The sequence below is a fragment of the Falco biarmicus genome, chromosome W (genome assembly GCF_023638135.1).
Source record: "Falco biarmicus isolate bFalBia1 chromosome W, bFalBia1.pri, whole genome shotgun sequence".
In the NCBI taxonomy this organism is placed as follows: domain Eukaryota; kingdom Metazoa; phylum Chordata; class Aves; order Falconiformes; family Falconidae; genus Falco; species Falco biarmicus.
Genome location: NC_079310.1, coordinates 22,770,770 through 22,798,461, shown reverse-complemented (window position 1 = coordinate 22,798,461; position 27,692 = coordinate 22,770,770). Strand labels below are relative to the sequence as shown.

At 38.5% G+C, this 27,692-nt stretch overlaps 1 protein-coding gene across 11 annotated transcripts in view; it reads left to right on the top strand.

Moving 5' to 3' along the window:
* LOC130142017 (splicing regulatory glutamine/lysine-rich protein 1-like) overlaps window positions 1-27,692 on the top strand; it is an 83,008-nt gene that overhangs the window by 10,381 nt on the left and 44,935 nt on the right. For 9 of the 11 annotated variants that reach the window (XR_008819265.1, XR_008819262.1, XR_008819264.1 and 6 more), the window contains 6 exons: window positions 7,410-7,525; window positions 11,726-11,890; window positions 12,931-13,109; window positions 14,024-14,154; window positions 15,993-16,107; window positions 18,350-18,469. Coding sequence is in view for 6 of the 11 variants with exons in the window: in XM_056323411.1 (XP_056179386.1) it covers window positions 7,410-7,525; window positions 11,726-11,890; window positions 12,931-13,109; window positions 14,024-14,154; window positions 15,993-16,107; window positions 18,350-18,469 (826 nt within the window). In the remaining 5 variants the exon portion in view is untranslated. Of the gene's footprint in view, window positions 1-7,004; window positions 7,119-7,409; window positions 7,526-11,725; window positions 11,891-12,930; window positions 13,110-14,023; window positions 14,155-15,992; window positions 16,108-18,349; window positions 18,470-27,692 lie in introns of those variants that run through there. The other 2 variants (XM_056323412.1, XM_056323409.1) reach the window with 2 other exon arrangements.

Here is a 27,692-nt window from a genome sequence, read left to right as displayed (position 1 = left end):
ACCTGCTAGTTTAATAAAAAAATATATATCAGTTTTCTGTTCTTGTTCCTGTGGAAAATGTTATGTGCAATAATAAAAAGGCTTTCTTACGCATACTGGTACTCCTTTTTGATTTTAGATATCTCTTTTAAAAATGCAATCATCTGTACAGAATGCTTCTAGTGTAAAATATTTTTATAACTCTTAATAAAATAAAATGCTTGGTGAATACTAAATTGACAAGTGTTACTTTAGCTTTGAGGTCATGCTTTTACAGGTGTGTTGATTACAAGGTAGTTCTTATTGTTTGTATAGTATCCTAGGTATGAATACAGTTCGCTGGAGTTAGGCAAAGCCCCATTGACTTCATTGGGATCATTGTGGGAATTGAGCATCTGCCCATTTGGATCTAGACTTTTTGCCTCTTTGGAGTGGAAACATTCCAGCTGGTGGAGTGAAGCTAACTTCACTTTGAACATGGTAGCTATTTTGCCATGAACAACAATATTTAGAATGATTGTTCTATAAACTGCAGCAAGTCCAGAAATATCTCCTATTAACAGGACTTTTCTAACTGCAAGAGTTGGGTTTTGGTTCAAAAAAACCTGTTGACTTCTTGGAGTTTGTTAACAGTGGTCCCAGAGTACCCTTTTTTTTGGTATGTTTGCCACATCATGATCTGGATAGCAGGAGATTAGTACTGCTATAATAATGGTCTGGGGTGTTTCTGGCAAACTCTTGACAAGTCTTCAAAATTTCATTGACTGTAAAATTACTTAAAATATACTGTCTTTTCTTGTAGCCTTGTTAATATGAACATATTAACAGGTCTTTGTGAAGCCTAGATTTTTAGTCACTTTTATGCTTTGTTTTGGGGGCTTTTTGGTTTTATTTTTTGAACTTGTTCTTAAACCACAAAGGATATTGCTGTATCCACTTAAAGCTGTGTAGAGGCTTTGAGTAGGTAAAATGTATCAGACCAGAGTCCTTAGTGAAAAAATGCCCTTAAATAATTGACTACAAATTCTTCAAGATCTTAGTTTTACATTTAATTGAAAAGACTTTTAACACTGGTTCAGTACTGCCAGAGAGGAAAGATTGCTGCCTAATGAATGAACAGCACTTCCTGATGTTTTTCTTGTGATGAGATCACTTCCTGACGTGATATGGTAACAGGCAGGTAAAGCTACATTTTCCTGTCTCTATTGATGGTAGACAATGAGTGGAAGGAGAATAAAATCAAAGTTCTGAGAAATCTTGTTCCAATCCTGTTTGTAGCTGACTCATCAGGAATTTCTGAGAAAATGTATTACAGAAAAATTGTCACTGTTCCAGATCATTGTGGACCCCACAGAGATTTATGCATAATTAGTTGAAAAAGTGATGGGGTTGTGAGGTAATTTTTTTTTAAAAGTCAGAATGCTGTTTCAGTATAACTTTCTAACAAAATCACTAATTTTAATTTGTAAAGATGTGAATTGATATAGGTTTAACTTTCTTCAGAATTTATTCTGTGGAATAAGCATGGCTTTGAAGACCACAGTGCAACATTTTTTTATTCACTATGTATCATTGTTAACAGTCAGTGGCGTGAATCATGGGCTTTAAAAGTAGCAATGGCTATATTCTACTGGAAGGTTAAATTATATCCATGGCCAACAGTGCCAGTAATAAAACTTTTCATGTGCCAAATAGAACATAGAGGAGGTGTAAAATGGAGCTCTAAAAACTTGGTTTTTAAAAATGAGAATAAAATCTGAAATTTGGAGTGTATTTAAAAAGTAGTAAATCAAGGGAGTATGAGGAGGGAATCACTAAACAATGAAAACATTGTTAATTTTGTGGTATTTAATAAACACTAACAAAAATGTAAATGAAGTAACATCGAGTTGTCAAAATATTACTTTCTTTTGTGCTTATCAGTAGGTTATTCTTTAAATGTTATACTTTGAGAATGCAAAGGTTGAAAAATAAACAGCGATGCCACCCTAATAATTCTAAATTTTATGTCCACATTGTCTGGTAGATGGATTTTGACTATTAATTTGGTTTTGTATGTTTTCTCTGTGTGATATTTGTGCATTATTAGATGACTAGACTGGCCAAGGCAGACCTGTTACACTTGCCTGAGTTAGGCATTGTTTGCCATGCCTCTAAACCTGCCACCAAGTGAAACCTTCACTGGGGAAATGAGATCGAAGTCTGGCCTGCTGAAGATGGACGCCCTGTCTCTATTTTTATTTTATTTTGCTTTCTTTCCTTTGTTTATTTTATTTTTCCCTTTTTTGTTTTGTTCTGTTGAATCTCTTTCCCTTGTACTTGTGAACTGGTTATTCAGTTCTGAAAAAATGATGATTTGTAAAGGGGTTCAGTGTTTCGTTTTGAAGTTGACCTGAAGCTGCTTGTGGATGGTATACACAGAATTTAGAATATGATTAAACTAGGTTTTATGCTGTGAATTATGGATAAATTTGGTTTGGAATACATTTAAGCATCTAAATTCAACAGATGAGAACATTGTGTCAGACTGGAATAGTGAAAAATATATCAGTTTTAAGATGCATTCTTTCATTTGTTCTGCTTTATGAGCTTATCTTGGAAGAGGACAGTTGAAACTTTCTGGAGAAATCAACTTTACAAAGTAAAATCATGATCTTTCTCTGCTGTTTTTCCTTTTCTCAGCAGAGTAGTTTTATTTTAGGTTGCATGATCTGTTTAAAAGAAGGCTTTCTATTTTTATCTAACATGAAGAGTTTAAAATAATTATTTCTGATATTGAACTTTCATGAATACTGAATGACATGAAATATTTGTTTTGCTTCTGATGAAACCTTGCTCCAGTGAGGTCAGTGGCAGTAAGATTTCATCTCTTTGTTTTTGTAATTTTTAGAAAAAAAATGTTTACCACTCATAAGTACAAATGCAGCCTGGGGTTTTGGTTGGAATATGTTATGTGAGGCACATTGTCTTTTAACACTGTTATTTGTGAGAAGATTGAAAAGTTCTGTGTGTATGTATGTGTGTGCGTTTATTGCACTTTTACATGCTCCAGTAGTGATTATTTCAAGAAGAGTTTTTTTTTAAAAAAAAAAGTGTCACCTCACAATCTCAGAAGCACTGGCAGTTCATGCTGGAGTGACTGAGAAGGTTCTCATCCCTAAATGATGTTTTTTCTTGTGAAATGGAAGCCCTGAAGCAGAAGTGCTGGACCAGGTGGTTTGTCTAGTCCTCGGGCATTGCTCTTCCCAGCCAGCTGCATTGGGACCAATTGGTTTCACTCTGGTAATGCACCAGGCTGTGAACTGCAGCTGGGAAGAGCTTTGCTTCATAATCTCTGTTGGATTTAGCTGTGCCATTTGAGGTAATTAGCAGTAGTTGTAATCTCTTAATCTCTGCTGCTAAATCCACAAAGAAATTATTTTATTTGTAAGTGTACATTTTCCATTGCTTTAAAATAGTAGGAAAATAACAATTCCTTTAATTATGTTTTGACTAGAGTAGGAAATTAATTTCTTCTGAGCACATGGAGGGAGATAAAAATACTGTGATTAGTACCCGCTTAACACAGATACTTCTGTTCAGCATTTAGCAAAATATTCTGGTATGGAATAGGTTGACTAGGGCTCTTAAGCATTTTGATACAAAAAAATAACAATCATAACTGATTTTTAGGGCAGCTGTACATTTCTGAAGAAGCATAAGGTATCTAGGCAATGCAGAGCTAATCTACATTTGCTTCCAGATTCCTTTGCAAAGTGTAGAATAAATAAATGATCATAGAATCTGTAATTTACTAAACACTCATAAGCTTCTAAGAAATATTTCTGAGGATGTGATATACATGTGGCATAATTTTGTCTGTTTCCTGTATTAGAAAATAAATATCTTTACCTCATTTCCATTCAGCTTTTAAATACCATGAGTTTACAAACCAAAACAGTTATTCTTAAACTGAAGTGTCCTAATTTGTTATGCTGTTACCCACATGTTTTGCTGTATCTTTGTGGGCTTGTAGTCCTTTTATAAATAAATTCATGAAAATAACACTCCAAAACTTTTAAAGGTCATAACTTATGAGGTTATTTGGCCTTGCATCTTAATTTGTTTTTCAAAACTATCTAAAGAACAGGGAAGTAAATTTGCAAGACATTACAGATTTTCTTATTTTTTAATCGACAACAGTTTATTTTCTATAGGATTGTTAAAAAGTTTGACCTGATCTTAAAAACTAAAGTGGGATCTTTTGAAAAGACAGTATCTCTGAAAATACAGGCAAATTTTCAGGGTTCTTTCTGTAGAGGTAGGCCCTTCCTCATTCTTGAATAAAATAAATGAGCAGATATTTGTGACATGGAACTGACCAAGTTTTATTGAAAACAAAACATTATGTTGAGGGACCAAAATATTCTGGAAATAATGCTGCTAACTTTATAATTTAGATAAGTATGTTATTAATTTTTTGAGCTGCTATAATACTTAACTGAAGTTGTTCATTTTATTCCTTAAGCAATGTTTGAGCAAGTGAATAATTCCATTTATTTCAGTAAGATGACCCATATGCTTAAAGTTTAGAATTATTTAAGTGCCTTTCTGAACTTTACTCCCTGTCTGTTTAGTTATGTGTATAATTCAGTTCCTATTTAAAAGGGCTAAATGCCTTAAACATCTCTTATCTGATTGTTTATTGAATTGGCTGTATGTAAGTGCATACTTATGTGCATAAGCATATGCCTAACTTTACTGACCAAGGATCTAAATTAGAATGCAGATGCACCACTTTAGGAGCCATTTCTGCCACTGGATTTACTTGAGCCATGTCTGTTGATCCTGTAGAAACCTGTATGCGTATCCAGATGCTGGCTGTTCAGGATAAGGTCTGGTTCATCAGTCATTTGAAAACACTTGAGTATTTTGATTTTCAGAAGAACTGGTATATAATTGTATACCTAATTTGCATGCATAGTTGCTGGAACTGTATATTTGGAAGCCTGTTAGTTAGCTACATAGTAGGCAGGATGTGAGGCAAGGTACCCGATTCTCATGAGCAGTCAGGCAAATCGGATGCACCTCTCATTGCATACCTGACTTCAAAATGAGACCTGTAAAGAGTGCTGAACACAGAGACAATGTTTCAAATTCATGCATGTTTTTTATAAAAGCCCTGGAAGACATAATTGCACAGTTAATTCTTAAGTGCTAATAACTTTCCTATTTTTCTCCTTTAGATCGTAAAATCAAGTGGTTTGTTACCTGTTAAGGAGCAAGCATCTCAAAACTGAACATAAATCTAAATAGGAGGCATGAGGGGGGGAAAAAAAAAAAGTACTGTTATTTTATCTTTTCTATTCCACTCATACTACATATAAATTAGATTTCATTTAGGTTTGTGTTATCCTTTGGTCATATCCAACTGTAACCTAGTCCTTGCTGCAGATCTGTAGAACAGGTTTACAATACTTTTGTCATCTTTTTATTTTTTTTAAAAGTAGTATGATTCCCATGGGGTTTGTTGGAATGCTTATAGCTAAAATTGCATAGTGTTTTGAAACATACCATATTTTTCTTTTTGATAATATTTATATATTATTTTTTAAATCCTGAAGTTATGGGGGTTTATATGTAAATCTGTCATGGTTTAACCCCAGCCAGTAACTAAGTACCACGCAGCCGCTCGCTCACTCCCCCCTCACCCAGAGGGATGGGGAGGTGAGTTGGAAAGGAATGTGAAACTGGAGGGTTGAGATAAGGACAATTTAATAATTGAAATAGAATGAAAATGAAAGAACAGTAATAACTATGATGGCAATAACAGTTATAATGAAAAGGGGAAGGGAGAGAATAACATCCAGAGGGAAAGGAAGAAAGGAACATGTGGTGCACAATGCAACTGCTCACCACCCACTGACCAATGCCCAGCCAGTCCCTGAGTAATGATCTGCCCGCCCCAGCCAACCCCCAGGTATATATACCAGGCATGACATCCCATGGTATGGAATACCTCTTTGGCTAGTTCGGGTCAGCTGACCTGGCTGTGTCCCCTCCCCATTCCTTGTGCCCCTCCAGCCTTCTTGCTAACAAGGCCTGAGGAACTGAAAAGTCTCACATCAAAGCCAAAACAGAGCACCATACTAGCTCCTAAGAAGATAATTAACTCCATCCCAGCTGAAACCAGGATGAATCCCATACAGTTTGAACCAAAGCAGTATAAGCCACTGGCAGAGTATTTGTATATACCTTGACTTTTAATATAATGTTTAAATTAAAGCATTTTGTTAAGCTGCATGGGATAATACCAAAGGGCTCAGTTGGATAGCATATATACAGTTACACCAGTAATTTGGAATAGATCATAGATACCTAGTAAAATGATAACTTCCTTTCTGTAGTTTTTCAGTTCAGTATTTAATGTTTGTACCAGTTTAAATACCTTTGCATTTCAAATTTAATACATACATTTAATTGTATTTGTAATTAACTGACATATTTTGATTTTTTGAAGATTTTTTTTGGATTCATTTAGCAGTGTAATTGTAACTAACTTTGAATGAAACCTGTGGTTAATTCAGGTTAGGTAATAGTCTAAACTTTTAGCATGGTGGGAAATATAATATGGTTGAAATAGTAGGGAATGCATATTTTAGGAAAATATAGCTTGCTTAGGTGATCAGTTATGATTTTATTCAATCTCACTAAATTTAAAGCTAATTTATGAAAGTTTCAGATAAACTGAGGTGACCTAGAATGTAAGACAGTACAAATGTGAATTTTTCTGTCGCCCCCTCTTCCACTCCCAACTTCACTTGTAGTATGTCTTGTGTAGAGTCACAGTAATTGTTATTTTATTTTTTATTTATTTTTGCATCAAAAGTACGTAACACCAGAGGGAGAAAAAGCGCACTGATTTCAGTTAGCACATACTTTTTTTTTTTAACTGATCTGGTTATTATCCATTTCTGGGGATTAAACTTTAAAAAATGTTCTTCTTTTCTGTATCTGATGTTCTGTGTGCTATTAGTGATGCAGCCAACACAAACGGTTGTCATGTGTAAAACAACTTTCGATCACCATGAAAACACCGCCCTGGGAAAGCGTCCATGCTTGATATCGTTTGGTTCATGAACATTAAGTTTCCAGTACAGGTGACCCATAGCTCAAAGTGTTAAATAATTGTGTACATGATTCAGTTTTTAAAATAATAATCCATTAATGAGATTGCTAGTCTTTGAAGTTTTGCTCACTTTTGTTTTTCCTAGTAGAGGCAGGGTAAAAGGAAATACTTAAGTTTGTATTTGTTTCTTTGTAAGGATCTGGTAGATAGATTCATTCTTATTTATTACTTTTTTAAATGTAAGGGTAATTGTAAAGTCATAGAAAGAGTAACATCTGTGTAGTGTTCCAACTCTGTGTAATACTTTCATTTGCTGCTTCAGGTAAAATCCCAGATGAGGCCAAAGCCCTTTCTCTATTGGCACCTGCTCCTACTATGACAAGCCTGATGCCTGGTGCAGGGTTGCTTCCTATACCTACGCCAACCCCTTTGACTACAGTAAGTAAAATTCAGTCCTTGTTTGATTTCTGGTTTCCCTCTATACTCGGTAGCCTTTCTGTGTTCGGAGAACAAGAACTATCTGATCCATGGATCTTGTCCTCTCATATGCTAAAACAGCGAGGATTTAGCTGTGGTGCCTCTTTTGAGGGTAGATCACAAGATGTCCATGTGCTGCCTTTCCCGAGTGTTTCTTTCAGATTCTTGTTTTGCAAAATAGTGGGTAAATACTGGTTTTGGTCGTGTCCTTTTCAATTGTTGTCCCTTCCCTAGACCCATTAATTTGATCCGGCGGCAATGCTATCCACTTCCTAAAAATTTGTTAAAACATAATAGTTAAATTGACACAGTTCTTCAGAATAGTAAAATGCTACATTAGGATGCTTTTACTCGATATCTTTATGACAGGGTTTTTGACTGTTAGTCTAACAATTTTTTCACTGCAAAAAGTATAGAAGCTAGCTGCTATTGTTTCTGCTCAGTTCCCTTTTGCTTCTGTAAGTCCTTCTTGACATCAGCAGGCTGCTGTGCCATATTCAGGGAGAATTCTGGAACTAGTAAATCCTACTTCAAAAAAATTTGGCTTAATGTCACTAACCCCATGTTATTTGAAGATGAAAGTCCTGAGTCTTCCAAACATATTGCAGCAATGTGCATATTGATGTTGTTACTGGTACCATCCTGGATTTTTGACTTGTGTTAAGGGTATCCTGCAGATTCCCAAACCTATCTGTTCTTAAATGATTTCTCATCTGTCTCCATTACCAGAAACATTATTCCCACTCTCATATTCTTAGCCGATACTGATCAGCGTCCTAAAAGAAATGAATGTATTTAGTGTCTTCCTTCTTTCCTTCTTTCCTTCCATAAAACCACTGTTTTAACCAAGTTTAATTTCTTCTGCACTATTTCAAAAACCTGCACAAAGTTCAGCATCCTTTTTGAAGCTTGTGCTCCAACAGCTGTTTTAGAGTGTACAACTTATATAGCGGGACCAAAGTCATCAGAGGTTTAGGCTAATTCTGTTTATGGTTCATAACTGTGTATGAGACATTACATGACTTTGAAAATCATATTTATTTCACAAAAATGTTGGCTTTTTTTGTCTTAAAATTAATGATACTACCCTCAAGTAATAGTTTAGGCATTTAATAAAAAAAAAAAAAGTGCTTACTCATGGTTCTACTGCATAATTGCTGCTAATGAAGCATAAATACTCATAGAATCATTTAGGTTGTAAAAGACCTTAAGAACATTGAGTCCAACCATAAACCCAATACTGCCAAGTCTACCACTAAACCATGTCCCTTAAGTGCCATGTCTACACGTCTTTTAAATACCTCCAGGGGTGGTGACTCAACCACTTCCCTGGGCACCCTGTTTCAATGCTTGACAACCTTTTGGTGTAGAAAATTTTCCTAATATACAATCTAAACCTTCCCTGGTGCAACTTGAAACTGTTTCTTCTCGTCCTATCACTTGTTACTTGGGAAAAGAGACTGATGCCCATCTTGCTACAACCTTCTTTCAGATAGTTGTAGAGAGCAGTAAGGTCTCCCCTCAGCCTCCTTTTTCTCCAGGCTAAACAACCCCAGTTCCCTCAGCCGCTCCTAAGACTTGTGCTCTAGATCCTTCATCAGCTTCCTTGCTCTTCTTTGGATGCACTCCAGCACTTCAATGTCTGTCTTGTAGTGAGGGGCCCAAAACTGAACACAGTATTTGAGGTGCGGCCTCACCAGTGCAGAGTACAGGGGACAGTCATTTCCCTAGTCCTGCTGGCCACGCTATTTCTGATACAAGCCAAGATGCTATTGGCCTTCTTGGCCACCTGGGCACACTGCTGGCTCATGTTCAGCTGGCTGTCAACCAGCACCCCCAGGTCCTTTTCTGCCAGACAGCTTTCCAGCCACTCTTCCCCAAGCCTGTAGTGTTGCATGGGGTTGTTAGGACCCAAATGCAGGGTCATATTATGCAGCTCAGCCTTATTGAACCTCATACAATTGGCTTCAGCCCATCAATCCAGCCTGTCCAGATCCCTCTACAGAGCCTTCCTACCCTTAAGCAGATCAGTACTACCCCCCCCCCCCCAGGTGTCATCTGCAAACTTCCTGAGGATTCACTCGATCCCCTCATCCAGATCATTGCTAAAGAAAAAAATATTAAACAGAATTGGTGTAAGAGCAGTGTTTAGAGACGTGTTTCTAAACTAACCTTCTAAGGTAAATTCACTTTGGTTTTATATATATCTTTAATAAATTATCTGTGAATTTTAGAATATCAAAGAGGAAGTCAAGCTGTATAACCCTCTGGTTCAATAATAAAAGGATGATTCCAAGTAAAGACAGAGTAGTTTTATCTTGTTACATAAAAAAAATTACTAGTGCCTTGTGGAGAATTTCTAACACTTGTTAGAAACTGTTTGCTGGAAAGGCAGTTGTTTTTCTGGGTAGAGAAAATAAAATTCAAACCAGGAATTCAGCAGACCAATTAAGTAGTGCTTTTAAGTGAAGTTTTTTTATAACATTACCTAGGAGAAATTTCAATTCTCAATTCTAAAAGTGAGAGTTGTATTGTTCTCATTCTCTAGGAAGTTACTGTGTGTGTAGGGAAAGATCTTAGACTTAATATCCTTTGTGTTTCAACTGTAGTTAATTTTGTCTTAGGTGATATGCTTGTCTAAAAGGTACCTTATCTGTCCCTTTGATGGATGTATGTCTGTTATGGAACAAATTGGCCCTGGGCACTGCAAATTCCCTTCTTCCCTCACTGGACAAGGCCTTATCAATTCCTTATCCACTAATAATACTTTTTGTGGCAAAAAAATAAGAATATTGGCAGTGTTTGAAGGCATCTTACTCAATTTGACTGCAAGCATTAGAAATTCAAGCCTGTATGTTTTCTGATTGATATACTGTATCCCTGGCCAGACCTCTTTGATAAGATGGTAACTGATAGCACACAGAAAATCTTAATTATAGAAGGTTATTTATGGTTAGATTTTTATGCTTTAAAAAAAGTACTTGTGGTGGGTTGACCTTGGCTGGCTGCCAGGTACCCAGCAAGTTGTTCTATCACTCCCCCTTATCAACTGGACAGGGAGAGCAAAATATGACAAAAGGCTCGTGGGTTGAGATAAGGACAAGGGAGGTCACTCACCAATTACCATCACAGGTAAAACAGACGACTTGGGGAAATTAAATTTTGCCAATTAAAAATGGAGTAGGATAATGAGAAATAAGAACAAATCTAAAAACACCTCCTCTCCACCCCTCCCTTCTTCCCAGGTTCAACTTCACTTCTGGATTCTCTACCTTCTTCCCCCCCTCCCCCGAGTGGCACAGGGGGACAGGGAATGGGGGTTGTGGTCAGTTCATTGCATGTTGTCTCTGCCACTCCTTCCTCCTCACACTCTTCCCCTGCTCCAGTGTGGGATCCCTCCCATGGGATACAGTCTTCCATCAACTGCTCCAGCATGGGTCCTTTCCATGGGGTGCAGTCCTTCAGGAACAGACTGCTCCAGCATGGGTGCCTCATGGGGGTCACAAGCCCTGCCAGCAAACCTGCTCCAGTATGGGCTCCTCTCTCCATGGGGTCATAGGTCCTGCCAGGAGCCTACTCCAGTGCAGGCTCTCCACAGGGTCACAGCATCCTTCAGGTACATTCACCTGCTCCAGTGTGGGGTCCTCCATGGGCTAAGGGGCACAGCTTGCCTCACCATGGTCTTCACCATGGGCTGCAGGGGAATCTCTGCTCTGGTGCCTAAAGCGCTTCCTTCACTGACCTTGTTGACTGCAGAGTTGTTGCTCTCACGTATCCTCACTCCTTTCTCTTCCGTCTGCTGTTACACAGCAGGTTTTTTTCCTCCTTAAATGTGTTATCACAGAGGCACTACCACTGTCACTGATTGGCTCAGCCTTGGCCAGCAGTGGGTCCTTCTAGAGTCTGGAACTGGCTCCATCTGACATGGGGCCAGCTTCTGACATCTTCTCACAGAAGCCACCCCTGTGGCTCCCTTCTCTGCTATGAAAACCTTGCCATATAAACTCAATACAGTACTCAGCTGGGACCTTACAGTTTAAAGTCTTGCCTATATTCATTGGATTTATACTTAGAAACACACAAGGCAGGAAAGTATTAACAAGTGAAGTATCTTCCACTAGTGCTTGGTTGCACAAAATATTCTGGTTTTGTGTTTTCCAGCTTGGTGTTTCACTTGGCACTTTGGGGACTATACCAGCAGCAGCATTGGACCCTAACATTACGGCACTGGGAGAAATACCACAGCCACCAATTATAGGGAATGTGGATCCATCTAAAATTGATGAAATCAGAAGAACAGTCTATGTTGGAAATTTGAATTCACAGGTAGCTTTTTTTATTATTACTGGCAGTACTAATGGAAGATTCAGAATCTTGCATTTTAAGAGTTTTCATTAGTTGATGCCAATAGGAATTTAAACAAAACAGAAAACTATTTTTTGTTTTTGGGTTGGTTTTTTTTTTTTTTTTTTTTTACTAGTGATATTTCAGATTCTAAATGCTCCTTTGCCAATTGGACCAGATCAGACTGTGGAATTCATTCTAGGAGGATACCAGAGAAATCACACTGTAGCTGAATTCAAGAAGCATACTTATGATTGTGTGTGTTGATCAAATGTCCGGCTGGGTTGTGATAGCTGAACAATGCCTCAGAAGTCATGAGATCATGGTAGCTATCCCCCACAACACTGTACAGTTGTTTAAGTGCAGTAAGAAGGAATTATTTGTCCTAGTAGAAGTTGCAAAATTAGCATAAATACCTTTGAGTTTCTCTGAAAGAAAAGTTAGATCTGTCAGAAATTTATTTTTTCATCAACTGATTGTATTGAAAAACAATTTGCTTTTGACTGATAGCAATGGAAGTATTTGATTTGGGTTTTTTTTTGACTGCCAAAGTAGCTACTAGAGTATAAAAGTACTATTGATCACAATAAAATAAAATGAGCTAGAAGCTAATAGAAAACCAGATAAAAGTGAAGTCTTGTAATATTGTTTGAATATTTTTTTAAATCAAAATTCACAATCACTAGTTTGGACATAGGTGTATAAGGAAAATTCCTCATCAGTTATTTCAAATGAGTTGCTTGAAAAGTGCAAAATCCTGTGCAAGTTCTTTTTTTAACCTACATGTAGGTCTTCAGGGCTTGTGGTTGCACTATTTTAAATTGTAGTATATTCTTTAGACTAATGGAAGAAAAAAATACCATTCTCTCTTAAAGTGTAACATTACCAAATTCACATTGCCTGTGTAATAATGGTGAGATGTCTTTCCAAAATCTGTAGTTCTTGGATTACCTGATATGTTGGATAAGTTGTTTTCAATTATATATTTTACTTTAGCTGAGCTCTTTTTTGACTCTTTCTAGACTACAACAGCAGATCAGCTGCTTGAATTCTTTAAGCAAGTTGGAGAAGTCAAATTTGTGCGAATGGCAGGTGATGAGACACAACCAACGCGATTTGCTTTTGTGGAATTTGCAGACCAAAATTCAGTACCTCGAGCTCTTGCCTTTAATGGAGTTATGTTTGGAGACAGACCACTGAAGTAAGAAATTAATTATTCATACAAATATTGAATGAGAGATTTCTTAGTTCCTTATGCGTCCTTAATTCCTTATACGTTTATGACTCTGGTGTGCAGGAAACTGCTGTGATGAATATATTTTTCCAAATAAGGACCTATTGTTAGTAAACTGGAATACTTTTATGAACTACAATTTCAAGGTTGGGCATAATTTTCTCCAAAAAGAATATGGATGGCATAGACTAAAATATTTCTGCATCTAATTTTGAGTTAGTGAAAGCCATAACAGCGAGAAAATCTGCAAAGTCTTTGGTACTAATTAAGCTTTATATATGTTGTGTATGTAATTAGTAGGCTTTAATGTAGAAATCTGATCTGAAATAGAGAAACAGATTTCTAGACTTCTACTAGGAAATATTTTAACTCAGAAATATTGTGCTGCATTTATTTAAAAGTGATAAGATTTGAAAGCAATAAAAGATATTTCAGATGCTTAGAACAGATGAGTGTTTGTGGGAAAGGAGGATAGAGAATGTCTGATCTGACAGGAGATAAGAGAACAGCTGGGTATTGTGAAGGAAAGTAAGAAATATAAACATGGTTATCTAGTGTTTAATAGGTGCCTGCATGCTTGTAGTGATATATAGCTATGTAACTGCATGAATGGTTTCTGCCCTGAGCCTGGTGGTACATACAGCTGGAATTTGTATCGGGGCTCAGAGATATAAATATGAGCTTCTCTGTACAATAAAGAGTCTCTGGTTGAACCACAGAGTTCATGCCTTCATATGCCACAAGTGTTAGGAAAAATCTGTAGTTTTGCTGAACTTTGAAGTTTTTAGTCATATGTGGAAGTTGAGGTGTTTTCTTATTTGTTTTTCATTTTCCCTTTAAAAGTGTTTGGGAGTTAACTGTTTTATTTTCCCTTAATTTAGAATAAATCACTCCAATAATGCAATAGTGAAGCCTCCCGAAATGACACCACAAGCTGCTGCCAAGGAACTGGAAGAAGTGATGAAGAGAGTAAGGGAAGCCCAGTCTTTCATATCTGCTGCTATTGAGCCAGGTATGCTCATTACCTAACAGGTGTGTTCTGTGTGTATGTTGGCACATGCTTTTTAAGAGCACTTTCGAACACAGGAAAGGTACTCAAAGGTGAACATGTGTGTGGGAAAACAAAAGAAAATAACCAAAATTATCTTCATGTAACAAAGCAGTGGAATGAAGCTGACTTTATTTCATCATATCTTATTTTCAGATATATGCTCACTGAATGTTTTCAAAAATACAAAGTCAATACTAAATTAATACTTAATGTTGGTGCTTTTAAAGTTCAAAGTACTTACAAACTTAAAAAAAATGCCTTTTATTTTTTTTTTCCTCTTCTAGCACCCATTAATGTCATAGTTTCATGATGAGAGGGAACTAACATGCTGCTGAAAGCAGCAATATTATGTTTCCATTTAGCAGGTTAATTTTGTCACTGTGCTATGTGTTGCGACGGAGGGAAGACACAGTCACTCAATATGAGTGAGCAGCAGACTTCATTTATTGTCTCTTACAGTCACCTTTTATGCCTTCTTATAATTAGCTCATACATATTACAAAAGTTAAGCTCATTATTGGTTAGTTGCCTAAATACCAAGCCCGCCCCTAGTTTCTCTTCTGTAGTTATCTGTTCCCACCTGCAACATTCTTTTCCCACCGAAATCTTCCTGTTATTGTGTAACAAGGACAGCCAAAGACAGTGTATTTTTGCTTTACTTCAGATAAGCTGAGAGCGATGTGCATTTTTGTCCAGCCAGCTGGACTATGTCTATGAGACCTTTTTCAGCTAGCCAGTTATCCACAGCTATGCTCTTTTTCATGCTGGCTCAAGACTATGTGTATCTTCGTAGCAAATGGGATCAGAGAATGAATCAATAAAACCTAGCATATTGTAATGGACTTTTTTTCATCCAGATTGGTTCCCTGATCCTTGTTAACACTGAAATGCTAGGTCAAGGAGGAAGGTGTTGGTGGGTTGAGTGGTTAGACAGACATTTCAGTGCTGATATATGCTGCATTATACTGATTGCAAAACCACAGCATAAAAAATTCTCAACTTGTTAAACTTGCAGTTGAAATACTCCTCTATTTCTTTTCATCAGCAAGACTTTGTCATTCTTCATAGTAAGAAACCCTGATGTTGATTTACATAGGTTAGATAGTGGAGAGTCTTGAGGGTTGGTGTTTTTATTTTTTTGGGGGGTGGGGGATGTTTATCTCCCAACCCTAAAAATAGTTCTCACATTTCTTCAGTGTTAAGCAGCAGAACAATACATTTTTAGAGTTTCAACCAAAGTCTGCTGAGGTTACTGGTAAACTTTCTGTTGACTTCCTGGCCCTTGGATCAAACTTTTCACCACCTTCTCTCCATCCCTTCTTCCCCCCAAACAGTGTTTGAGGAATAGAACTTCAATATTTGTACAGTGGTTGGAATATCTAAAAGTGTAAAAAGTACTAATTATTATTTACATTTTATGCTTTTAAAAATAAAATTATGCTCTCTAAATTTAATCTATTCTTCCAAGTTTATTAAAAAAACCCACCAACAGTAGTTATATTAAATAATATACCAGAGGAGAACATGTTGTAATCTTGTGCATTGTGGCAGCAACATAAATCCCATTCTTAACAGAGCTAGCTGTTTATGTGTTTTATGTGTACTGCTGCAGGATGGTTGCACTCAATGAGTATATGCAATGACTTTCTTGGATGTTTCTGAAGGATATTTGCAAAGAAGGAAGATGTGCAAAGCACAGGCCCCTTGCACTATACGTGTGGTACATTCCACTTGCGCCAGACTAACTGGGATCTTTAAATGTTCTGAGCTTACACTGCAAAGTGTTTTTTTCCTCTCAGAGTCTGGAAAGAACAGTGAAAGAAAAGGTGGTCGATCTCGTTCCCATTCTCGTTCAGAATCCAGGTCTAGCTCAAAATCCTGGTCTAGAAGGAAAAGATCACACTCAAAACACAGGTAGGTATGTTTTTAATATTTTGGACTAATCGATCATACTGGGTTTTTTTGAGTGGTGGTGGTTACTGAGATTTATGGAGTTATGAGACTAGTATCCTTGACCAGATCAGAGTAACTAGGACCTTTGTCTCTGAACTCTTTCCTTCTAAATGCTAAATATTTTCAGGATTACTTTCAGGTAAAACACACTAGAAGGTACTTTTTGTGCCATGTAGCATAATCATTTCTATGCTTTCATGGTACATTTTGTGATATGTAGCATAATACAGTGGTCAAAAATGAAATTGTAAAAAGAAACTGTGTTTTGTGGAGGGAACGTTTAGTTTACTGTTAACACCCTGAACAGATAGGCTGGCTGGTTTTGCTAGTAGAAAGTTTCTGCTGTCCTGAACTTTTAAACATCTAGTTAACAAATGCAGTATTTTTATTTACTGTACTGTAAATGTAAAGCTATATTTTTTTAAAAGCCAGAAGAAAAAGGCTTTAGGGGCAGTTTTTTATTCTTCAGAGTTTGTTTGCTTTGCTAATTTGTTCAGCTCTGAAACAGGCTTTGAAATATAGGAGGAAATGAAATTACTAGATCACCATTAAAGTTTACCCATTAAGATTTTTTTTTTCCAAGAATGAGACAGTCTTGCAATGTGAGACTTACAAATGCTTCCTGAAATGGTTCAATGTCAAGAATGTTTTCTGATCATTTACATAATCAATCTAAAGATATTTGGCTCCATTAAGTATCAAAATAATAATAAAAAAAGAGACTCAATGTATGATGGCTTACACTTTAAAAAGGTGAGTGTTGTCAGTGTTGCAGTGACAGCACTGTTGCATTTTTTTCATCCATTGTCTTTTAACAGGGCAACTAGAATTCTTTTACATACAGAAAAGCTGGCCAGAGGGACACACCATATCAGTTACACTACCAAACAAATATGATCTAAGTGGAGACTTCAGTTTTGTAATAGCATTACACAGTACATGTTATCTAATGACATCAAAATATTGGGTACATTTTAATGCAAGAAGAAACATTTGTTCATTTCTTTATTGCTTGCTTCTCTTCTGTTTCTCTAACTCAGGACATAACTGAAAAACAGTCTGTTTTGTGTAACACTGCAGTAATCTCAGTGCTGTTTTGTACTGACACAAACAAAATTGATTTTTAGAACATGAATTTGCTTTTTTTTTTTTACTTGCAGAAAATCTGTACTTTAAACAATGGCTGGTTTTGTGGTGTTTTTTGTGTTTGGTTTTTTTTTTTTTTAATTATTTTACCACTGTTACTGTCGGTTTTGAGAAAATGCCAATCTGATCTGTCGAGGCAACTTCATTACTAAGAATAAACTGTCCTTACCACTTCCCAGTTCTACTGTTTTATAAACTCCTTAAATTGCTTTCATCTCTATGATATAAAACTTATTCAAAGTCTTATTTGGACTAAATTGTAATTAATTTTCCCTGTAATTAGTTTGTATTTCTACACTGATACATGGAGCAAAGCTGTAGGTAAGAAGTGATTGCCTCTCCTCTCCTCTTGATATATGTTACTCTGTGCGTCTTGAGCTGCAGAAGACGGGTAGAGCTGGTATTTTTTTGTATCTCCCTGTTCTTCAGGATTTATTGAGTAATATACATGAATTTCTGTCTTTGGTAAGTTTAACTTCATCGTACTTTAACCTCTCAGGCAAAGTATCCAATTATGTGTTCTTTTGAAACTTAATGTTCAAATTCAGCTTTTAATTTTTCTTTTCCTATGGAATACGATCTTCCAAATATAGGGAATATTTTGGAAAAAAAAGAGTATAGTAATTTTTAAAAGTCTTGTTTTCTTCATCAAATCTGAGACTATACAATATAAGTTTATCAGAAGTCTTTAATTGGATTTCTATTGGAGTATCTGCACGTTATTTGCATTCCTTGTTTATTGTGTAGTAAATGCTCATTCCTTTTCTTTAGAACTCTTATAGTTCAAATCCATTTTTCAGAATATTCATGGGAGTCATTATGAAACATGAATATTACTTAAATGGTACATTGTTTAAAAGGAGGGCACGTGCACCTGGTGAAGCTTAAAGTATCCATATTTACAAAAATGTTGGTAGGCAGTATATTACTGAGGTGTAACTCTATATAATTTTATGTAGTGAGGCAAGATTTATGTGGTTTTTTTCCCCTTCTTGGTTGACCCAATTTTAATTAAGTTTCAATATTAAGTATTTTTCTTCTGGCATTGTTTGTATAGAAGTAGATCTGGCAACAGATTGCTCTCAAGACACAAGGACAGACACAGATCCAGAAGTCCCCTGAAAAAACGGTCTAGATCTAGGGAAAGGCAGAAGTCAAGAAGTCGTTCTCATTCTTGGTGAGTTCCGTTCCTAAGAAACAATACTGTTCTTTGCACAGAGTACAGAGTTTTTGAAAAAAATCTAGCAAACCTTTTAGGTGATGGCAAAGGATGGAATCTGTAAATGCTTTAGCCTGTCCCTAGGCTTTGTGGGAGAAAAGTATAGAAAGTAAATTTTTATGCTGAGGTGTACTGGTTTTGGCTGGGATATAGTTAATTTTCTTCATAGTAACTCATATGGTGCCTACAGGGGTTAAACCACAACACTGAGGTACCAAAGCTTTGATACCAATGTCCAAGCTGATCGAAAATAGGTAACTTTAATTGTCAGACTTTAACCAATGGATTAAGTATGTTCCATGTAGCCTGTGCAACACACAAAAAAAGTGGATGATGCTTCTTCAACCTTCTCAACAAATACAGATCTGATTCAGGTTGAACTTGATCCCACATTCTGAGAACATGTAAAAGTTTTTGTGCACGAACTTTTATTTTTGCCTTTGACTATTTCATATTGGCTATACACTGCTGTAGCACAAATGCATGTGTCTGTTATGTGGTATTATCACATGAAAAGGGGGTGGGGGGGGTAATCCTCTCGGCCCCAGGTGTTTGATCTGTCTATCAGGGCCCCAGGAAAGCAGAGGCCCTTGTGCCCAATCAGTCTGTCAGCATCCCATTATAGGGACCCTTCACTGAACAGTCTCACTGGATCAGAGAGCAATTCAACTGCCTTGTTCAGGGAAACACACCAACAGCATCAGGGGGACCCCTCAGCGGGTCTGCCCACTTTATTTGAATGTGTTACCCACTGCTGGCAGCTGCTAGCGCCCAGAAAGGACTAACACTAACAATTTACAGAATAACATTCTTTATTAATATGAAATCGTGACAAAGTAAGATTCGTGATTGCTGGCGATAGGGACTGTCTGCAAAAACAAGCTTGAAATGATACACAACCAAACTATATACAACTAAATTATGTGGCATATGAAGGCATGGACCCCAAGTCAGTGAAGAAGTGAGATCCTTTATTGTACACATAAGTGCTGGTTATATACAATCGCTTATCTATCCAAGCTCTGCCCTGGAATGTACCTACGTGCAGCAGAGCACCTGGGAATTTGTCTATGTGTAGCAAAGCAGTTGCTCATTACGAGCTGTTGCACGCTTGTGGTTTCACTGCCAAATTTGGCCACTTATCTGTACACTAAACAGTTCTGACAATTCAGCCTTGTTTCTCTACAAGGTCAACTTATTTTCGTCCCTTACAATTCCCCCCCCCCTTTTTTTTTTTTGTTAAATTGGATAAGGTTAAGGCTGTGTGAATTTGAACCGTCATAGCTTGATGGACAGCCCTTTGTATCATGGCTTGCATCAGGTTCATCAAACATGGTAGATATATAACAATGACCAAAACCCCTAGCAATGTAACAAACCCATAGATCACTATATTTTGTATCCAAGGACCTAATCCTGTGGTCCAATCCCAACCTTCAAAAGGATTCCATCCAGAAGCTTCCTTCAACTTATTCATCAAATCATGTAGCTGTTTCAAACTTTGATGAATTGACACAAATTATCACTCAAATTCTTACAGCACATTCCATCAAACTCCTCACATCTATGGCCATGATCTAGTAACAAAAAATTAATTGCAGCTCTGCTTTGCAAAGTAGCATGTCACACTGATTGTACATCAATCAATAATTTTTGAAGCATCAGACTAGTCGCATTAGTCTGTTTGCATTATTCTGGCTTGTTCTCTGGCTCATCGTTGGTAGGAGGTCCATGATCAGCTGGTCGAACAAGCCGAGCAGGGATCCACTGAGGCCCTTGATCTGTAGAGACACAAGCATACCCTTTCCCCCAACTTATTAATTCTACTGTAATGCTCCATTGGGTAGTTTCTGGGTCTTTGTAGCAGACCCAAGGCAGTTCCTGCCAAGCAGGACAAGAGAAATGTTTATGGTTGGAAGAGCAGTTTAAAAATTGATCACACATAGAGCTTTCCACAGTTGCTCCTGTGGTGAGGTACCCGGGCTATTCCCCCTTTTTTGTTTTTGCAGCATGTCTTTAAGAGACCGATGAGTTTGTTCAACAATGGCCTGTCCACTGGGCGAGTGGGGAATGCCCATCACATGGGTAATGCCACAATTTTGCAAAAACAGGCACGTGGGTTGCGCTATATATGCTGGGCTATTGTCGGTTTTATTTTGAGCAGGAACTCCCATGGTAGCAAAACAAGCAAGCCAATGACGGCACATGTCACACCTTTTCTCCCCGGTGTGAGCAGTGGCAAAAACATAGTGTGAAAAAGTGTCAACCAATACATGAACATATTTAAGATTCCCAAACGAGGGAATATGTGTGATATCAGTTTGCCAAATTTCTCGGGCTTGGAGGCCATGAGGATTAAGACTGGGATAAAGGGGTAAAGGGGTAAAGTTCTGACAGTCGGGACAGCCCCTCACAATCTCCCGGGCCTGTTCTTGTGTGAGGTGATACGAATGTTGCAGCACCTTAGCATTTTGGTGAAAAAAAAGTGATGTGAAAGCTTAGCCTGTTGATAAGCACTGGGGGTAACAACAGCCGTGGTAAAAAAGTCCGCCACATTATTGCCTTCAACAATGGGACCAGGCAATGAGGTGTGTGACCGCACATGTAAAACAAAATAGTCATGACAGCAATGCTCCAATAGGAACAAAAGATGCTTCAACAAAACAAATAACTGTTGGTTAGGAACCGTTTTTAAAAATGAATGTTCCAACCTACACACTATCCCTGCAACATATAAAGAATCTGCAACTAGGTTTAAAGGTTGTTGTCTAAACAATGTAAAGGCACGAACAGCTGCAGCTAACTCCACTATTTGTGTGGAACCAGTAACAAAGGTAATGTCCGAGTCCCAATGCCCTTGCTCATTTTTCCATGATACAACGGCCTTTCCCGAAGGTCCCCAGACATCAATAAAAACAGTCAGGGCATTTGGGATAGGTACATGAGAAATATGCAGTTTCAATTGTAAGGGTAAATCAGTTAAAGAGTGAAGCAATTTATGTTGAGGAATAGAAAAAGCAATGGTTCCACTGAAGTCGGCCAGAGCAGACTGCAGTGAGAGGCTTTGCTTAACCCAAAAGTCAAAGTCCTGCTTGGCCAAAGGCATAAAAATGGTGGCTGGGTCACAGGCCATAAGTTCCTGCAGACGATGTCGTCCCTTTTGAATGAGGAGCACCAACATGTCAATAAGAGTTGTCAGTGTTTTGGAAAAAGAGTGAGGCAAAAAGATCCACTCCAAAATTCTCAATGGATCCTGGTGTTCAGTTGCCCATTGAAACAAGAGAGCAAAAGGCTGAAATTCATTATAAATCAAAACCAACAAACCAGGCAAAGTTAGTATAATGTGATGACTCTGATCCTCCTGTACGTTATTGGTTATGGTTTGCAAAGCCCTTTTGGCCTCAAAGGTGGAGTGTACATAGCGACAACAAATTAGCATCTCCTTTTAACAGGGTAAACAAAGGTGCCAGGTCTCGTGTAGTTATTCCCAGCTATGGTCACACCCAATTGATGGTACCCAGTAACTTTTGCAGGTCATTGAGGGTCCTGACATTTGTAGCAAGGCGTAGAGGTTGAGGAAGAATAGCTGTCTCAACAATTTTCCATCCGAGGTATTTCCATGGCACTTGAGTTTGGACCTTTTCCTCTGCTATACAGAGGCTGTCTTTGCTTAATGATGGTCTTAGGTCTATCACGGCTTGAGTGACCAATGAGGAGGATGATGCCGATGCCAAAGTGTCATCCATATAGTGGTAGATGAAAACCTGCAGGTACCTTTTGCGAACAGGACTGATAGCCTGCGCTACAACATTTGACACATGGTGGGGCTGTTTAACATGCCCTGTGGCAACACAGCCCAGTGAAAACGCATGGTGGGTTCCTGATGATTAATTGCTGGTACCCTAAATGCAAACCGAGGTGCATCGTCAGGATGCAACGGTATGGTAAAGAAACAGTCTTTAAGATCAATCACTATAAGTGACCAGGAGTCAAACAAGAACCTCGTTGTGCATTTGCCACTACCATTTGCTGTGACAAGGCAGCAGCAAGTAAATCTGCACCATGGACCTCGGTGCCAACGTTCTGGCAAGCCCTTATCATATCTGCTAATGAAGAGTTACGGTTCCAAAGAGGACACAAAACTCTTTGACATTCAGCATTTGCATTTTCAACTGCGAGTTGCATGAGAAGTAATTAATTGTTTGGCTTCTTCTGACTCTACTTGTTGAACTATCACATTTTGTAGGAGATCTAAAAAGTCTGTGTAAGGTTCTTGGGATCCTTGCCAGAGAGCCACAAACGAATGTTCAGGCTTTCCCCCAGGGACCTTTCTCAAGGAGGCAAGAGCTATCTGGGTGGCTTGTTCAAGTGCCTCTCTAGGTAATTGTACCTGTGCTACTGCAGCAGAATATCTGCCCTCCTCCATCAGTTCATCCATACCTATATTTTTCATGTTCCTTAAATTACCCATTGTCTGCATAGTAGCTCAGTCCTGGTACTCCGTTATCCAAACTGTATACTGTGGAGTACGAGGCACAGACTGCAAGGATTGTGAAGCAAAGACATTTATTGTTAGTTACAGCTTTTATAAGTTCATACTCTGTACGCGCGCTGGTAAAAGCTTTACTATTGGTCAAACTCTTGTCCATACGCCCAGCCGCTGTTCACTATCGGCTACTCTCTGCTGTTCATGCTGTTTCCTTTTCTTCTAGAGGTGAGATCACATTCCTCCTTTGTTTCTGTCTCATCCGGGTTTCTTCTCATACTCCCTCAATGTTATTTACCTCTTTGCTGCGGGATCACAGCTGCACATAGTCAAAGCAAGGCCACAGCTGCACATAATCAATGTCAAAACAACCCACTGTCTCTGTTCCCTACAGTATACTGCATAGAGGTGAGCATCATACACCACAGCACTTTCCAATCATATGGGGTCATAACATATCCTTCTGGAACAGCAGTGTACAAGTTCATGGTAAATGCCTGAGTCCAAAATCTTTAACTGAGCATCTGAGTTCTTTTACAGCTTCGTACAGGAGTTGCTCCCACACAGCTGGTCGCCCTGCCTGGTACTGGATGGGGAATGCACCGAGTAATTCCATATCTCCCTTTCGCATAGCCTCTTTTCTGCACTGATCTAAGGCACAGTAGTATACTTCAGACAACTCATCGGAATGTGACAACTCAGCCGGTTTTGCCTAAAGTGCAGGATCTGTGGGTGGGGGCGATTTCGGCTGTTTTGGTCCAGGCTCCTCGGTCATAGCATTAAATGGAGCCGTTGGCTCAGTTGGAGGCACAGGGATTACACCTGCATCGTTATCATCTAATGAGTAGAGATCTGGCTCCCTTTCTGGATCTGCTAAGCCTGGGTCGAAAGGATCATCAGGCTGGGGATCGTAATGCAAAGACAGCAGCTGCTGTTCTTTATCTCCGCTTGCTGTTGATGAGGCTGCCATGCTATATAATGTGGGAGGTTTGCCTCATTAACAGTCTGTAAGCGGCTAAGAGCCAAAAACACTTGCTGCTGCGTTATCAGCAAACTCTTTGATTTCTCATCATTTCGCTGTCCCAATTCATCCCTGACATGTTTCCATACAGTGATATTCAGCGTGCCCTCTTTTGGGAACCAAGAACAATTGTCTGGAGCCCATGCCAAGAGGGTTACAAGGGACAGCTGAGACAAATTGTCCCCATAAGTCTTTAAAATTTTCTGCAAAACATCCATATGATTTTTCTGTTCCCGTGTTAATGATTGCCCCATGGTTCCCAGCCACTCACCTGCCGTCCAGCAGTGGTGACAAGAGCACTCGTGTATCCACCTTCCCTGGTTCAGCTGGGCTATGCCACCAGAGTTGCAGTTTTTATCCCTCAAGTCCCTGTTCGGGCACCATTTGTGGCATATGAAGACACGGACCCCAAGGCAGTGAAGAAGTGAGATAGTTTAATGCATACATAAGTGCTGGTTATATACAATTGCTTATCTACCCAAGTTCTGCCCTGGAATGTGCCTACGTGCAGCAGAGCACCTATGTGTAGCAAAGTAGTTGCTCATTACGAGCTGTTCACACTCTTGGGGTTTCACTGCCAAATTTGGCCACTTATCTGTACACTAACAGCTCTGCCAATTCAGCCTTGTTTCTCTACAAGGTCAACTTATTTTAGTCCCTTACACTTAGGTGGGGATACCTGAATGCCCCAGTTTGCCGAGATAATTATTATTTACTTTGCAGGCTAGGTGGTGCAGATGACCTACCTAGACAGCAGCATTCAGTCAGCTGGAAAAGCCCATTAGTGACCAGGGCATCAGATGTTCTCCAAGCTGTTGCTGCAACTCTTATACTTCCCACAACTCTGAAAGTATCCACAGTTCATGATGTACTAAGAGGATCTTTCATCAGGTTTAACAGCTTCCATCCCAGATACTACAGGCAAAGGATGCCCAAATTACTAACCTAAGACAGTTACTAATAATGACACATTCGAACCCAAAGAAAGTATAGATTTGTTTTCTATTTTCTTAATAAAGTGAAAGACTTAACATCATGAAATTTGAAATTACTCTTGAAATCTTTTACGTTCTTTACAGGTATGCATAAGACATAGTGGGAGACTTCAGCTGCAAACTAAAATCTGACTTTCCACCAACAGAATTTACCTCTGCAGCTAGCTTCAGGTCCTGCACAGAGGAAAAGGGCATCAAATATATTTTATTAATTAATGTATATAACAAACATGTATAATATCTGTTGTATACAGTCTTTTTCCTATCCCTTTTTAACCATTAATCTCAGACTTTATACCTCTCTGTGCACTATCAAGCCTTGGACTACTTACTGCTCCGAAACTCTTTACTGCAGCCCACAAACTTTCACTGTTCCTTACAAATGAACCCATCCCTTCTCTGATGGGTGTTGGCTTGTGCACTATTTGCACCCTGCACAATGTATTCACTTCATCGGTGTGGTGCTATCTCACTTCCTCTCTCCCTCCTGTTCTACCACATAAATCTGAGAATGACAGATGGCAAGACTAACAATTAAAAAACCCTTTCTTTATGTAAGTACTCGGTGTTCTTTCTCTACAAGGTCAACTTATTTTCGTGCCTTACAAAATTATAATCACTAATAAAAGCTAGCATGAGTTAGTTATTTACCATGCATAAGATAAAGTTCTTATCCAATAGGCATCCATATGGGGGAGAAGATGGTTTCAGCCTGTCGACTGATCCTAGAAGTTATGATGGAATTTTCCCCCGACTTCTCCCCTCATCTGTCCATTTTTTATACTTCATAGTACATTGTATATTCATTCATCGTACACAGGATCGGTTACAAGTTTCTTGCTTCTAATGCAAATTAGTACGCATCCTCAGTACTACTGAAGTTCTCTGCTAACTATGCATGCTCCTCAAGTGGGATTTTGCCCTCTTTTTTTTTTTGGGGGGGGCGGGCTATATGGCTATATGAGTTGGAGGTCGCAATCTCCCACTACCATTATTATCTTTGTCCTATTTTCAACTACTTTTCTGTTGATGTCAGTGGATTGCAACACCTTTATCATCCTGTTGCCTCTCATAGCCAGAACTTTTCTCACTTGAAGGCTTCTTTCCATGTAGTTTAGATAATGGTGTTCTTTTCACTACCTGGTCTTTGTTTCTCATCCTCCCCAAGGCTGACTCCCTTGATTAGAGGTCCCTTCATAACAACTTTAGAGAGTGAGTCAGATTGACCTAGCTTTGTGAACACTGAATCAGAGTTGGGTAATCCAGGAGTTTAGGCAACAATTCCCCCTGTTATTCAAGTCCAGGACTAATCCATTTCCATCACATTTAGGTGGAGCTTGAATGACTCTAGTCATACATATTGTTGTTACTAACTGGTATCATGTGCCCAGCGAGGTGTAGTAGTACCTTGGAGGCAGGTAACTTTGAGATGGAGGTGTGTGTTAGTATTACAATAAGATTATTTCATCTGAGGAAAGTCATTTCGCCACAGTGGTTGGCTCAGCCACGGACATCTCATGGATTCCTCATGTTACAACTGCTATGCAGCTTATCAGCTGTGTGGTGCCATCAAGTTCCCATTCCTGCAGGGAGCACTACAGAGCCTGGCCACAACATCTCCACTCCACTCCATCACTCCCATCAGCATGTGCTGAGCTGGCAGGATGTTTTGCTTAGGGAACTGTGGTGATGTAGATTCCATGCATGCCAACCATCCTGAAGGTGATAGCTGTATTTTACCCTACAAAGCTTTCTGTAATACTATGCTTCTATTAGCACCTAATTTTTCTCTAATTTCCCCCCTCAAGGTGATTTTCCCACAGGTATATTTACATTTCAGGATCTAATACATCTGTATTTTACCTAGTCTATTAATTTTTACGTTTGATTGTCTAATTATTGAACTGTGATATTCTAACAAGATTATTCTTGTATCTCCTTGGATGATAACTTAATTTTCCAAGGGATGAAATAGTGAATATTCACAAAACAAAAGTGCCTATGAAAGTATCTTCGTGAATAGAAGCCTCGGTACTTTTCTTTCTGTTTCATCTCTGTAATTCCCTGGAATCATTTAAAGGGAGTTTCATACTTAGGTTGGGCAGTTGTCTCTTGTTTTCTGTGGGGATAAGTTTTTTGGGAAAGAGAACTGTAGATCTGTGGACCGCGGTGGGAACAGTTGGGAGCAGGCTACATAGCTGGGCTTCATTGATGGATCCTTTTGACTCTGTTGCTGTCTGGAGCTTCTCGAGATATCTGTTCACTGGAAGGGGCAAGTCCAATGAAATCTCAGTGATAAATAACTGGAAGGTGCTTCTTGAGTCATTGTGAGACCCCTTGCTATTGCAGAGATTGTGTGCTGTTTCATCTTTATGAACTTACATTCCTTCTGTGAGACATCTAAAGAGGTACTTGCCCAAAACCTGATGGGAACCAAAGTCTTCAGGTCACAGACCATGAAACAAACCTACTATTTATTTGTAGCCAAGCACTTGTTCCAATGAAGAAAGGTGGGAGCTGTGTGTAGGGCCTTTCATGTCTGAAGGAGTCTCTTTGAGAATCTTTAAAAATCCTAGAATAGGTACCAATACCAATAGACAGCAACTTCTGTCAGTCTGGTTCTCTTGGACATGAAAAGGCCTGCTGATCAACTCTTGTGCTTTCTCCTGTTTCTCTGAA